Below are 14,336 nucleotides of genomic sequence, written 5' to 3' on the forward strand. Positions count from 1 at the left end.
CATGGTATTCATGTTAATAGGATATTTGTGTTATGTAGCAGGGGGTAAATAGCTATTTTAAAGGCGGGTTAGCATTCTATTTATGACCAGCAAGCATGTTTTCTTACTGTAATTACCCTGTTTGCAGACAAGTAGTGAGATGCACTAAATGGTATGTAGACTTCCGAGCATCACTTACAGTATGTGCTAGATGGACATCTCTTTCCAAAACCATAGGCATTGATATGGAGCTGGTCCCTATATTGCTGGTAAAATATCCTCTACTCTTCTGGAAAGGTTGTCCACTAAAATTAGGAATTTAATCCCCTTCATCCGCAAGACATTTGTTGACGTTCCAGCTCAATGGGGTTGAGGTGATGTTAAATTCCTCCACACCAAAATCAGCAAACCATGTTTTCAAGGAAGACTGTTAGTGCACACGTCGTGCAAAGTCTTTCCCCATGCCACAAATGTGGGAGCACACAACTCTAAAGAATATCATGTGCTATAGAAATGAGATGTCTCTCTTTCTGGAACTAAGCGGCCTTTTCCATACATCATAATAGGCCAGCCCGTGGTCCCCCCTCCCTCTACCAAACTTTGCAGTTGCCATTATATATTTGGGCAGGGAGTGTTCTCTTGACAGCCACCAGATAGTGGGGTGGTCTTCAGTATGCCGGCTGTCGGGATCCCGGCGCACAGTATACCGGCGCCGGAACCCGACAGCCGGCATACCGACACTTATTCTCCCTTGTGGGGGTCCACGACCCACCTGGAGGGAGAATAAAATAGTGTGGCGCGCTCGCCACACTGTCGGTATGCCGGCGGTCGGGCTCCCGGCGCCGGTATGCTGGTCGCCAGGAGCCCGACCGCCGGCATACCATACTACACCCCAGATAGTGAAGTGTGAGCCATTTCTTTTCACTAGTCCTGCTGACATTTGGCATTGGAAATGGCCACATACAATAATTAGAATGTGTGCCTATATACTTTTGGCAATGTAGGATACCTCTTAATACAAATCTGTCAGACTTCACTGCTATGTACACTCAGCATTGGCAGTTAACTGAGCCTGACGTTCATCCACTCCTACAGCCTGCCCTCTAAGACATTGGGGAAGATGTATCAAACCTGAGAAGGAGATAAAGTGAAGAGAGATACAGTAGCAACTAATCTGCTCCTAACTGTCATTTTAAAGGGTGTGCTTGAAAAATGATAGAAGCTGACTGGTGGATACTTTATCTCTCCAAGATTAGATACATCTCCCCCATAGTAAAATCTGCACCCCTTCCATCTGCCAAATGTCATAGTTGCAAAGATCAAAAGTGAATTAGCTAGCAACACAGTTACAGTAGCTTACAGTTGCATGGTGGGTCAGATCCAGACATAGCACCCAATTACTTACCATCTTAAGACATGCACACAGCAGGACTAATATTGGCGGTAATTCAGAGTTGATCGCAGCAGCAAATTTGTTAGCAGTTGGGCAAAACCATGTGCAATGCAGGGGGGGGGGGGGGGGGCAGATATAACATTTGCAGAGACAGTTACATTTGGGTGGGTTATTTTGTTTCTGTGCAGGGTAAATACTGGCTGCTTTATTTTTACACTGCGATTTAGATTTCACTTTGAACACATCCCACCCAAATCTAACTCTCTCTGCACATGTTATATCTGCCTCCCCTGCAGTGCACATGGTTTTGCCCAACTGCTAACAAAGTTCCTGCTGGGATCAACTCAGAATTACCCCCATTATTGTGTATTACTGTTGTGCTGCGCTTTAATGACACAGATTAGCGCATCTTTCAGAGTAACCTTTACTACTGGAGTACTGTATGTGTCTGTAACAGAAAACTGCCTTTTCTTTCTTTGCAGGAGAGACTGGAATTGGAAAATCAACATTGATTAATACACTGTTTAATACTAATTTTGAAGAACATGAATCCACTCATTTTGAGCCCTCTGTAAAGTTGAAATCACAGATTTACGACCTCAGTGAAGGCAATGTACACTTGAAACTGACTATTGTGAATACAGTAGGTTTTGGAGACCAGATAAACAAAGAGGACAGGTTTGTTTTACATTACCAGTGTTTTCATCTGTTTTTTCATTTATTCTGTCTTCAACTGTTTCACATAGCAAGGGCATATGGAGTATGCAGACAGAGATACCAAGGACTAATCTCCACCCGAGAAGCACATTACTTAGCAAACTTCTGGAGTGCGGCCTGACGGGGGGAGATGTGTGCTGAGCGATCTTAACACAGACCGCTCAACACACATCTCTCCCCCCGCTCAGCACAGCGCGATGTGCTGAGTGAGGGGACGGACGGTGGTCCGCTCACTTCACACAGCGGTGAAGTGAGAGACCTGCTAGATTGAGCCTGCATGCAGGCTCAATCTAGCACCGGCGATAGCGATGCGCGACCCTATCGCTGGGGGCATACACACTGCAGACCCGTGCTTAAAATCTAAGCAATCTAGTCAGATTGCTTAGATTTTAAACACGGATCTCTCTGTGTGTACCCCCTTTATCTCATTAGGTGGACTCTCTGTTGTAATGAACAGTACTGCTTTGGCAATGAGTGCGGCAATGAGTGCTCAGTTTTAGAAGCGAGCGGTTAGCCACAAGTGGGAGGGTTAGCAATATGTGACTTTTTAGACTATATGCTACTTAAAACCAGTAAGAGTTACCTAAACTGTCCCAGTAAATGTTTCCTATGATTTCAGCTACATGCCCATCGTGGACTACATTGACACACAGTTTGAAGCCTATTTACAAGAAGAGTTAAAGATAAAACGTTTATTGTACAAATACCATGACAGCCGCATTCATGCATGCCTTTACTTCATTGCTCCCACTGGACATGCCCTCAAATCTCTTGATCTGATAACTATGAAAAAGTTGGATAGCAAGGTAATATTTCCTATTTACTGTACTTCTGTGAGTTCATAAGCGACATTGATACTGATATCTCTTTTACATATGTGGACAACACAATGGCACTAGGGTTATGAGTTCAGTTCCTGACTAGGGTCCTATCTTTGTGGACTCTGGGGGGTAGATTGGAGAGAGATAAATGGGGGTGAGATAAAGTACCAGCAAATCAGCTTCTGTCATTGTACGGGCTGTGTATGAAAAATGATAGTTTATCACTTTTAAAAGCCAGTGTGCAGGTGAGCGCTAAACCAGTAAGCATATGTTACGTTTTATTCTAATGTGATAGCAATTGCCATGTTATAACTCTGAATGATAGAATAGGAACTTGCAGAATAATAGGGTCCCATGACGGAGTTTGTAAGCTTAAATGTTTCTATCAAAATAAGAACTAAAACCTGTACGGTGCTGCAAAACACTTGTGGCGCCTTATAAATAAAATGTAATAATAACCCCATTGCTTATTATGGTGAGTGCAGCATTTCTGTCATTTTTATATACAGGTCGAGTCTACGTTTTCTGAAATGCTTAGGACCATGGTGATTTTGGAATACCCGGGCTCCAGTCCATCAGTTGGGGGGTGGGGGGTCTGCCGGGAAGAGGGGGGGGGGGGGCAGGTGGAGTAGATGGAGACAAATTTCCCAGTGGGGCTGCAGATAAGAATGACTGCCACTAGATTATGTCATGGCTGTCTGAAAACTACGGTTTTATGAATATTATTGTTTTTAGTATAGTAACGGATAAGAGACACTCAACCTGTATGTATAGATATAATCTTAATTGACAAAATAAATACTTCTCAGTAATGGGTAGTGCAAATGGTGGCACTATAGTGTGTGCTATATAATTAACTGTTAATACATTCATAATAAGATCATTCTCATGGTTTAGAGGTCTCTACTAAAGCATTAAGGTCTAGCTTCAGGACATTTGTCATGCTCTAATCTTACTTGAAACAACTATGAATGTTACATAGTTCTACTATGGAACTCCAAATGTACATTTCTCTAACGTCCTAGTGGATGCTGGGAACTCCGTAAGGACCATGGGGAATAGCGGGCTCCGAAGGAGGCTGGGCACTCTAGAAAGATTTAGGACTACCTGGTGTACACTGGCTCCTCCCACTATGACCCTCCTCCAAGCCTCAGTTAGATTTCGTGCCCGGCCGAGGTTGGATGCACACTAGGGGCTCTCCTGAGCTCTTAGAAAGTTATAGTCTTAGAATTTGTTATTTTCAGTGAGACCTGCTGGCAACAGGCTCACTGCAGCGAGGGACTAAGGGGAGAAGAAGCGAACTCGCCTGCTTGCAGCCGGATTGGGCTTCTTAGGCTACTGGACACCATTAGCTCCAGAGGGATCGACCGCAGGCCCAGCCTTGATGTTCGGTCCCGGAGCCGCGCCGCCATCCCCCTTACAGAGCCAGAAGCAAGAAGATGGTCCGGAAAATCGGCGGCATGAAGACTCTGTCTTCACCAAGGTAGCGCACAGCACTGCAGCTGTGCGCCATTGCTCCTCTCACACACTTCACACTCCGGTCACTGAGGGTGCAGGGCGCTGGGGGGGGCGCCCTGAGGCAGCAATAAAAACACCTTGGCTGGCTAAAATACCTCAATATATGGCCCCAGGGGCTATATATGAGGTAAATACCCCTGCCAGAATTCCATAAAAAACGGGAGAATAGGCAGCGAAAAAGGGGCGGAGCCTATCTCCTCAGCACACTGGCGCCATTTTTCCCTCACAGCTCGGCTGGAGGGAAGCTCCCTGGCTCTTCCCTGCAATTCTACAGTACAGTAAGAGGGAAAAGAGAGGGGGGGCATTAAAATTGGCACTGTATACAGTATATTATATAAAAGCTATTAGGGACATAACTCAGTTAGTCCCTGTATATATATATATATAGCGCTCTGGTGTGTGCTGGCATACTCTTACTCTGTCCCCCCAAAGGGCTTTTGTGGGTCCTGTCCTCGTTTAGAGCATTCCCTGTGTGTCTGCGGTGTGTCGGTACGGCTGTGTCGACATGTTGAATGAGGAGGCTTATAGGGTGACAGAACAGAGGCCGATATATGTGATGTCGCCCCCTGTGGGGCCGACACCAGAGTGGATGGATAGGTGAAAGGTATTAACCGACAGTGTCAACTCCTTACATAAAAGGGTGGATGACGTAACAGCTGTGGGACAGCCGGCTTCGCAGCCCGCGCCTGCCCAGGCGTCTCAAAGGCCATCAGGGGCTCAAAAACGCCCGCTCTCTCAGATGGCAGACACAGATGTCGACACGGAGTCTGACTCCAGTGTCGACAAGGTGGAGACATATACACAATCCACTAGGAACATCCGTGACGTGATCCCGGCAATAAAAAATGTGTTATACATTTCTGACTTTAACCCAAGCACCTCTAAAAATGGGTTTTAGGTTTGGGGAGAAAAAACAGGCAGTGTTTTGTTCCCCCATCAGATGAATAAATGAAGTGTGTGAAAGCGTGGGTTCCCCCGTTAAGAAACTGGTAATTTATAAAAAGTTACTGATGGCGTACCCTTTCCCGCCAGGTGGATAAGTTACGCTGGGTGATATCCCCTAGGGTGGATAAGGCGCTCACACGTTTGTCAAAAAAGGTGGCACTGCCGTCTTAGGATACGGCCACTTTAATAGGTACCTGTTGATAAAAAACAGGAGGCTATCCTGAAGTCTGTATTTACACACTCAGGTACTAGACTGAGACCTGCAGATAGTGCTGCTGCAGCATGGTCGGTGACCCTGTCAAACAGGGATACTAGTTGGCAAACATAAAAACATATTAAAGACGTCGTCTTATATATGGGGGATGCACAGAGGGATATTTTGCCGGCTGGCATCCAAAATAAATGTAATGTCCATTCTGTCAGGAGGGTATTAGAGACCTGTCACTGGACAGGTGATGCTGACTTAAAAAGCGCATAGAGAGCCTTATAAGGGTGAGGAATTATTTGGGGATGGTCTCTGGGACCTCGTATCCACAGCAACTGCTGGGAAGAAATAATTTTACCTCAGGTTTCCTCACAGACAAAGGTACAGTCCTTTCGGCTTCAGAAAAGCAAGCGGGTCAAATGGCGCTTCCTTTCTGTACAGAGACAAGGGTAGAGGGAAAAAAGCTGCACCAGTCAGCCTGTTCCCAGAATCAAGATTCTTCCCCCGCCTCCTGTGAGGCCACACCATGACGCGGGTGCTCCACAGGTGTAGCCAGGTACGGTGGGGGACCGTCTCAAAAATTTCAGCAATTAGTGGGCTCGCTCACAGGTGGATCCCTGTTTCTTTCAAGTAGTATTTCAGGGGTACAAGCTGGAATTCGAGATGTCTCCCCCCAGCCGTTTCCTAAAATATGCCTTGCTGACAACTCCCTCAGGCAGGGAGGCTGTGCTAGAGGCAATTAATAAGCGGTATTCCCAGCAGGTAATACTCAAGGTGCCCCTACTTCAACAAGGACGGGGTTACTATTCCACACGGGTTGGGGTACCGAAACCGCATGGTTCGGTGTGACCCATTTTATATTTAAAATCCTTGAACACAAAAATTCAAGTTCAAGATGGATTCGCTCAGGGCGGTTATTCCAAGCCTGGACGAGGGGGATTACATGGTATCCTGGGACATCAAGGATGCTTACCTGCATGTCCCCATTTACCATCCTCGCCAGGAGTACCTCAGATTTGTGGTACAGGATTACCATTACCAAGTCCAGACACTGCCGTTTGGACTGTACATGGCACCGAGGGTGTTTTATCAAGGTAATGGCCGAAATGTTGATACTCCTTCAAAAAAAAGGGAGTTGTAATTATCCCGTACTTGGACAATCTCGTTATAAGGGCGAAGTCCAAGGAGCAGTTGGTAGTCGGGGTAGCACTATTTTGGAAAGTGCTACAACAGCATGGTTGGATTCTAAACAGTCCAAAGTCACAGCTGGTTCCTATGACACGTCTACTGTTCCTGGGGATGGTTCTGGACATAAACCAGAAATAGTGTTTCTCCCGGAGGAGAAAGCCAAGGAGTTGTCATCTCTAGTCAGAGACCTCCTGAAGCCAAAATAGGTAGCGGTGCATCTTTGCACGCGAGTCCTGGGAAAAATGGTAGCTTCCTACGAAGCAATCCCATTAGGCAGGTTCCATACAAGAACTTTTCAGAGGGACCTGTTGGACAAGTGGTCCGGATCGCATCTTCCGATGCATAGGCTGATAACCCTGTCTCCAAGGACCAGGGTATCTCTACTGTGGTGGCTGCAGAGTGCCCATCTTCAAGAGGGCCGCAGGTTCGGCATACAGGACTAGGTCCTAGTGACCATGGATTCCAGCCTTTGAGGCTGGGAGGCAGTCACACAGGGAAGAAATTTCCAGGGACTTTGGTCAAGTCAGGTTATTTCCCTACACATAAATATTCTGGACCTGAGGGCCATTTACAATGCCCTGAGGCCGGCAAGGCCTCTGCTTCAAAACCAGCCGGTACTGATCCAATCAGACAACATCACGGCAGTCGCCCATGTAAACCAACAGGGCGGCACAAGAAGCAGGATGGCGATGGCAGAAGCCACAAGGATTCTCCGATAGGCGGAAAATCATGTGTTAGCACTGTCAGCAGTGTTCATTCCCGGAGTGGACAACTGGGAAGCAGATCTTCTCAACAGACACGACCTCCACCCGGGAGAATGGGGACTTCCTCCAGAAGTCTTCCAATAGGATTGTACACCATTGGGAAAGGCCACAGGTGGACATGATGGCGTCCCGCCTCAACAAAAAGCTATAAAAGATATTGCACCGGGTCAAGGGACCCTCAGGCGATAGCTATGGACGCTCTGGTAACACCGTGGGTGTACCAGTCGGTTTATGTGTTCTCCCCTCTGCCTCTCATACCAAAGGTACTGAGAATAATAAGAAGGCGAGGAGTAAGAACGATACTCGTGGATGGCCAAGAAGAGCTTGGTACCCAGAACTTCAAGAATTTATATCGGAGGACCCATGGCCTCTGCCACTCAGACAGGACCTGCGGCAGCAGGGGCCCTGTCTATTCCAAGACTTACCGCAGCTGCGTTTGTCGGCATGGCGGTTGAACGCCGGATCCTGAAGGAAAAGGGCATTCCGGAGGAAGTCATTCCTACGCTTACTAAAGCCAGGAAAGAGGTTACAGCAACTCATTATCACCGCATATGGCGAAAATATGTTGCATGGTGTGAGGTCGAAAGGGCCCCAACAGAGGAATTTCAACTAGGTCGATTTCTGCATTTCCTGCAAGCAGGAGTGACTATGGGCCTTAAATTGGGTTCCATTAAGGTACAGATCTCGGCTCTGTCGATTTTCTTTCAAAAAGAACTAGCTTCAGTACCTGAAGTTCAGACATTTATAAAAGGAGTGCTGCAGAGTCAGCCCCCGTTTGTGCCTCCTGTGGCACCTTGGGATCTCAACGTGGTGTTGAGTTTCTTAAAATCACATTGGTTTGAACCACTAAAAACCGTGGATCTGAAATATCTCACGTGGAAGGTGGTTATGTTATTGGCCTTGGCTTCTGCCAGGCGAGTATCAAAGTTGGCGGCTTTGTCTTGTAAAAGCCCTTATTTGATTTTCCATATGGATAGGGCAGAATTGATGACTCGTCCCCAGTTTCTCCCAAAGGTGGTGTCAGCGTTTCACCTGAACCAGCCTATTGTGGTGCCGGCGGCTACTAGGGACTCGGAGGACTCCAAGTTGCTAGACGTTGTCAGGGCACTGAAAATATATGTTTCCAGAACGGCTAGAGTCAGAAAATCTGACTCGCTGTTTATCCTATATGCACCTAACAAGCTGGGTGCTCCTGCTTCTAAGCAGACTATTGCTCGTTGGATTTGTAGTACAATTCAGCTTGCACATACTGTGGCAGGCCTGCCACAGCCAAAATCTGTCAATGCCCATTCCACAAGGAAGGTGGGCTCATCTTGGGCGGCTGCCCGAGAGGTCTCGGCTTTACAACTTTGCCGAGCAGCTACTTGGTCAGGGGCAAACACGTTTGCAAAAATTCTACAAATTTGATACCCTGGCTGAGGAGGACCTGGAGTTCTCTCATTCAGTGCTGCAGAGTCATCCGCACTCTCCCGCCCGTTTGGGAGCTTTGGTATAATCCCCATGGTCCTTACGGAGTTCCCAGCATCCACTAGGACGTTAGAGAAAATAAGAATTTACTCACCGGTAATTCTATTTCTCGTAGTCCGTAGTGGATGCTGGGCGCCCATCCCAAGTGCGGTTTATCTGCAATACTTGTACATAGTTATGGTTAACTAAATCGGGTTATTGTTGAGCCATCTGTTGAGAGGCTCTATTGTTTCATACTGTTAACTGTGTTTCATATCACGAGTTGTACGGTGTGATTGGTGTGGCTGGTATGAGTCTTACCCGGGATTCAAAATCCTTCCTTATTGTGTACGCTCGTCCGGGCACAGTATCCTAACTGAGGCTTGGAGGAGGGTCATAGTGGGAGGAGCCAGTGCACACCAGGTAGTCTAAGATCTTTCTAGAGTGCCCAGCCTCCTTCGGAGCCCGCTATTCCCCATGGTCCTTACGGAGTTCCCAGCATCCACTACGGACTACGAGAAATAGAATTACCGGTGAGTAAATTCTTATTTTTATAGTGAAACAATATAGAGCAGATTCCAGCAATTGTGTCACTGCAGGGATTTGTCCATAAAACCAGTTTTCAATGTTAATAAAGATTTTACAAACCTGCCAACATCCTTGCTCGGAAGTGATAAGAAAGCATGTTTTGTTAGTGAATATGCTATTTTTATGCTGCATAAGTTAATTGGGTGTTTTAGTGCTGCATTCTTTACACTGAATTTCCCTTCCAGGTGTTCATGTAAATTGCTTTTTTATCTTGTGGAATTTATTTCTTCCTAGGTTAACATCATTCCTGTCATTGCAAAAGCAGATGTGATCTCAAAGTCTGAATTGCATAGGTTCAAAACAAAACTTATAAGTGAACTGGTCAGTAATGGTGTGCAAATCTACCAGTTCCCAACCGATGATGAAAGCATCAGTAAGCTTAATGCCTCAATGAATGTAAGTCTTCTATAAAATACTTACATCATTACATTGTCTGCTATTTTTATTTCGTCACAGGCCTATAAATTACAGGTTACTGAGCATTGGCTGTCCAGTCGGTGTATAACTACATCTGGCAGAGCATGTTGGGACTTAGTTCTGACACAGCAGTGCTTCAGATAGGTTAACATGTATGAGATGAAAAGAATAAAAGTTTCTTTGTCGTTTTTTTTTTTACATCATTGATAAGCAAATATAGAACTATGGTTCTGTAGTATAGACATTACAGCTCAGAGCAAAACCCCAAAAATGTATTTAGATATATTTTTAGAAATACTAATTAGGTTTTATGAAAACTTGGAATATTTTTAGTCATGTCTGACAAGAGGTCATTTATGAAAACTTGTATTTCTTCAGGCACAGCTCCCTTTTGCAGTTGTCGGAAGTATGGAGGAAGTCAAGATTGGTAACAAGATGGTTAAGGCTCGTCAGTATCCATGGGGCATCGTACAAGGTAAAACCTTTCTCTCTGATCATTGGAGAAGGTATTATTTTATGACTTCCCTGAAATAAATATCTTTTCTAATGGATCAATTTACAAGAAAATAATTGTTGCAGGTTCTACAATATGTGTTTGAGGCGCTTGCTTTAAATTGGAATCTTAAGCTGTGGGGACTACAGATGTGTCTTTGGCTTCAGTTGCTTCATTTGAGTCAGCTACTCTCGACTCACCGGGGGTCTCGGCTGTGCCGAACGTCTGTCTCGTTCAAAATCTGCATGTTCTTCACATAAATAAAACTACTGGAAGCTGCAGAACTTCTCATAATGCCGACAGCGGCATCCTAACAATCAGAATCCCGGTGAATATTTTAACCCTAACCCAAACCCTCCCCTCCCGCAACCTAACTGTCCCTCGTGCAGCCTATCCCTAATCCCAGTACTTACTGTCAGCATTCTGACTGTCGGGATCCCGACCGAATCACTATTGAATTCATTGGTGAAGACTCACCTGAGACACATTAAAGGTGAAGTTCTCTTAGGACACAAGGTAGCCTCTGTATACATGATGCCAAGAGCAGCAGTCTTTGGCATCAGTAGGACAGGAAAATCAGTAGTACAGGAAAATGCATCAATTTCTCTTTACTTTGGCATACCGCTGTTTGATGGATGTCTTGCAACTCAATGAGTTACATACAGACTTACAAGAAATCTAAAACTAAACTGCAATTTACTTTATATAATTTTGTGTTTTTAGAAATATAAAAGAATACCTCTTATTGGGTGAACTAATTTTTTTTTCCATTTAATTCTGAGAGTAAAATAATAGTTAATTCCATATGATGAAGCAAAAGTGGAACCAGTTTGAATAATTCTACAAATTGGATTTAGCAAGTTTAGCTGATGTTGCTATGGAAAGGAAGACCCTTTGATGATCTCATGTATTGAAATGTGCATAGCAAACTAATGATTTTCCAAATGTATTGCCCTTTGTAAAGTTATGTAGCTTAAACAATTTAGCTGTTTACATCAAGGCATAGCTAGGACATCCAGCAACACGATTAAAACATGGAAAAGCTGTTCACAATCTTTTGCACTTTTTACCTGCCTTCTGCTATCCTCCTACGAAGCACGTCTCCCTGATCCTATGTCTTCATTTGTCTAATTAGGTGTACTGTATAATATCTATTCTGTGGAGGCTCATATCTTTCTCTCAACTACAGGCACAATTTCCCAATTTCTGAAAATTCCTCGAGATTAGACATCTTGGGGGTAAATTTACTAAGATGGGAGTTCTATTTAAGATGGGATGTTGCCCATAGCAACCAATCAGATTCTATTTCTCATTTATCTAGCACCTTCTAGAAGATAATACCTGGAATCTGGTTACTATGGACAACATCCCATCTTAAATAGAACTCCCATCTTAGTAAATTTACCCCCTCCTTTCTCAAGTTGCATTCCTCCCCGTGTGCTTTGCTTCCTGCCACCACTTCTCGATTTACATCCCGGAACCATAGAGGGGGAAATACACATTGGTGCAATCTTCTGCTCTCTGAGATCTCTCCTGACAAACTCCTGAACAGCAGACCTAGGTTTGAGGCTGGAGCCTACTGGAGTCACATCCTTCTCTGATATCAAAATGTCAAGATTCATTAGCCTTGTTGAGACCTTTGTCAAGTTGTTTTACCATACTGTATGTCAGTGGTTCCCAAACTCTGTTCTCAAGGCACCCTAACCGTACAGGTTTTAAGAATATCCATGCTTGAGCACATCTGCCTTGAGGACTGAGTTTGGGAACCACTGATATATGTTTTTAACTCCAGAGATTGCACAAAATGATGGCTCTCCAGTCCAAGTTTTGTTAGCACACCTGTGGACAAGTAGGTGACGCTTTACCAACGTGTTGGAGATTTCCAGTCATCAAGCCCCTCTAAAGGAACACAGAACACCTTATTCATATCGCCTTAGCCTGAATTTTCCCATTACCACTGGCAATAGTGCTATATGTACCCATATTCTATTCCCCAACATTCCTAAACAACATTCTTATAACAAGAATGGTCATTGTAAATGGAAACATGACTAGCCTCCCCCCACTCCTCCTCCTCCATGGTTATCTCTAAACAATTGCTTTAAAATTGAGAACTCAGGATGCCTATATTCTACAGGGGGTACACACGGAGAGAACCGTGCTTAATTTCTAAGTAATCTGACAGGATTGCATAGAAATTAAGCACGGATCTCTCAGTGTGTATGCCCATAGCGATAGCGATGCGCGGCCCCTTGCGTCACTATCTCCGGTTCTAGATTGTGCCTGCAGGCACAGTCTAGTCAGGACGCTCACTCCACTGCTGTATGAAGTTAGCGCCCCACCCCCCGCCTCCGCTCGGCACACATCTCGCTGAGTGCTGAGCGGGGGAGAGATCTGTGCTGAGCGGTCTCTGCTAGATTGAGCGGTCTCTGCTAGATCGCTCAGCACACATCTCTAGGTGTGTACCCCCTTACTTCTCTCTCTATACCTCTGATGAAGTGCCATGTTATTGCATTGTTTTTATCCCAAATTGTAATCCATAAGTACGAGGCTGTGCATTCATATATATCTTCTATATTTCAGATCATTGTATCTCCCCATATCTTTCCTCTTCCCCCTCTTTTTTTTTTCTAACGTCCTAGTGGATGCTGGGGACTCCGTAAGGACCATGGGAATAGACGGGCTCCGCAGGAGACAGGGCACTTTAAGAAAGAATTTGGATACTGGTGTGCTCTGGCTCCTCCCTCTATGTTCCTCCTCCAGACCTCAGTTTGAATCTGTGCCAGGACGAGCTGGGTGCTGTTTAGTGAGCTCTCCTGAGCTTGCTATAAGAAAGTATTTTGTTAGGGTTTTTTTTTATTTTCAAGGAGATCTGCTGGCAACAGACTCCCTGCAGCGTGGGACTGAGGGGAGAGAAGCAGCCCTACTCTTTGAAGATAGGTCCTGCTTCTTAGGCTACTGGACACCATTAGCTCCAGAGTGATCGTACACAGGAACTCACCCTTTGTCGTCCGATCCTGGAGCCGTGCCGCCGTCCCCCTCGCAGAGCCGGAAGACAGAAGCCGGGTGGAAGAAGCAAGAAGACTTCAAAATCGGCAGCAGAAGACTCCAGTCTTCAAACTGAGGTAGCGCACAGCACTGCAGCTGTGCGCCATTGCTCCCACACTAAACCCACATACTCCGGTCACTGTAGGGTGCAGGGCGCAGGGGGGGGGGGCCCTGGGCAGCAATTAGGACCTCTTGGCAAAAGTTGGGCATATATACAGTTGGGCACTGTATATATGTATGAGCCCCCGCCATAATTTTGTTCAGAAACGCGGGACAGAAGCCCGCCACTGGGGGGGCGGGGCTTCTTCCTCAGCACTCACCAGCGCCATTTTCTCTCCACAGCTCCGCTGAGAGGAAGCTCCCCAGGCTCTCCCCTGCAGAGTCACGGTAGAAGAGGGTAAAAAGAGAGGGGGGGCACATAAGTTAGGCGCAAAAACATTATATACAGCAGCTACTGGGTTAACACTAAGTTACTGTGTGATTCCTGGGACATATAGCGCTGGGGTGTGTGCTGGCATACTCTCTCTCTCTGTCTCTCCAAAGGGCCTTGTGGGGGAACTGTCTTCAAAAAGAGCATCCCCTGTGTGTGTGGTGTGTCGGTACGCTTGTGTCGACATGTTTGACAAGGAAGGCTATGTGGAAGCAGAGCGGGAGCAAATGAATGTGGTGTCTCCGCCGACGGCGCCGACACCTGATTGGATGGATATGTGGAAGGTTTTAAATGATGATCTTAATTCCTTGCATAAAAGGTTGGATAAAGCTGAAACCTTAGACAGTCGGGGTCTCAGCCCATGCCTGATCCTATGTCGCAGAG

The 14,336-nt window shown here is 45.7% G+C and overlaps 1 protein-coding gene across 6 annotated transcripts in view; it reads left to right on the forward strand.

Annotated features, from left to right (window-relative positions):
* Positions 1 to 14,336, forward strand: part of SEPTIN10 (septin 10) — a 140,163-nt gene that overhangs the window by 48,790 nt on the left and 77,037 nt on the right. For all 6 annotated transcript variants that reach the window (XM_063953404.1, XM_063953403.1, XM_063953405.1 and 3 more), the window contains exons 4-7: positions 1,855 to 2,050; positions 2,709 to 2,895; positions 9,799 to 9,960; positions 10,360 to 10,456. In XM_063953404.1, coding sequence (XP_063809474.1) covers positions 1,855 to 2,050; positions 2,709 to 2,895; positions 9,799 to 9,960; positions 10,360 to 10,456 — 642 coding nt within the window. The remainder of the gene's footprint in view (positions 1 to 1,854; positions 2,051 to 2,708; positions 2,896 to 9,798; positions 9,961 to 10,359; positions 10,457 to 14,336) is intronic.

The sequence above is a fragment of the Pseudophryne corroboree genome, chromosome 2 (genome assembly GCF_028390025.1).
Source record: "Pseudophryne corroboree isolate aPseCor3 chromosome 2, aPseCor3.hap2, whole genome shotgun sequence".
Taxonomy (NCBI): Eukaryota; Metazoa; Chordata; class Amphibia; order Anura; family Myobatrachidae; genus Pseudophryne; species Pseudophryne corroboree.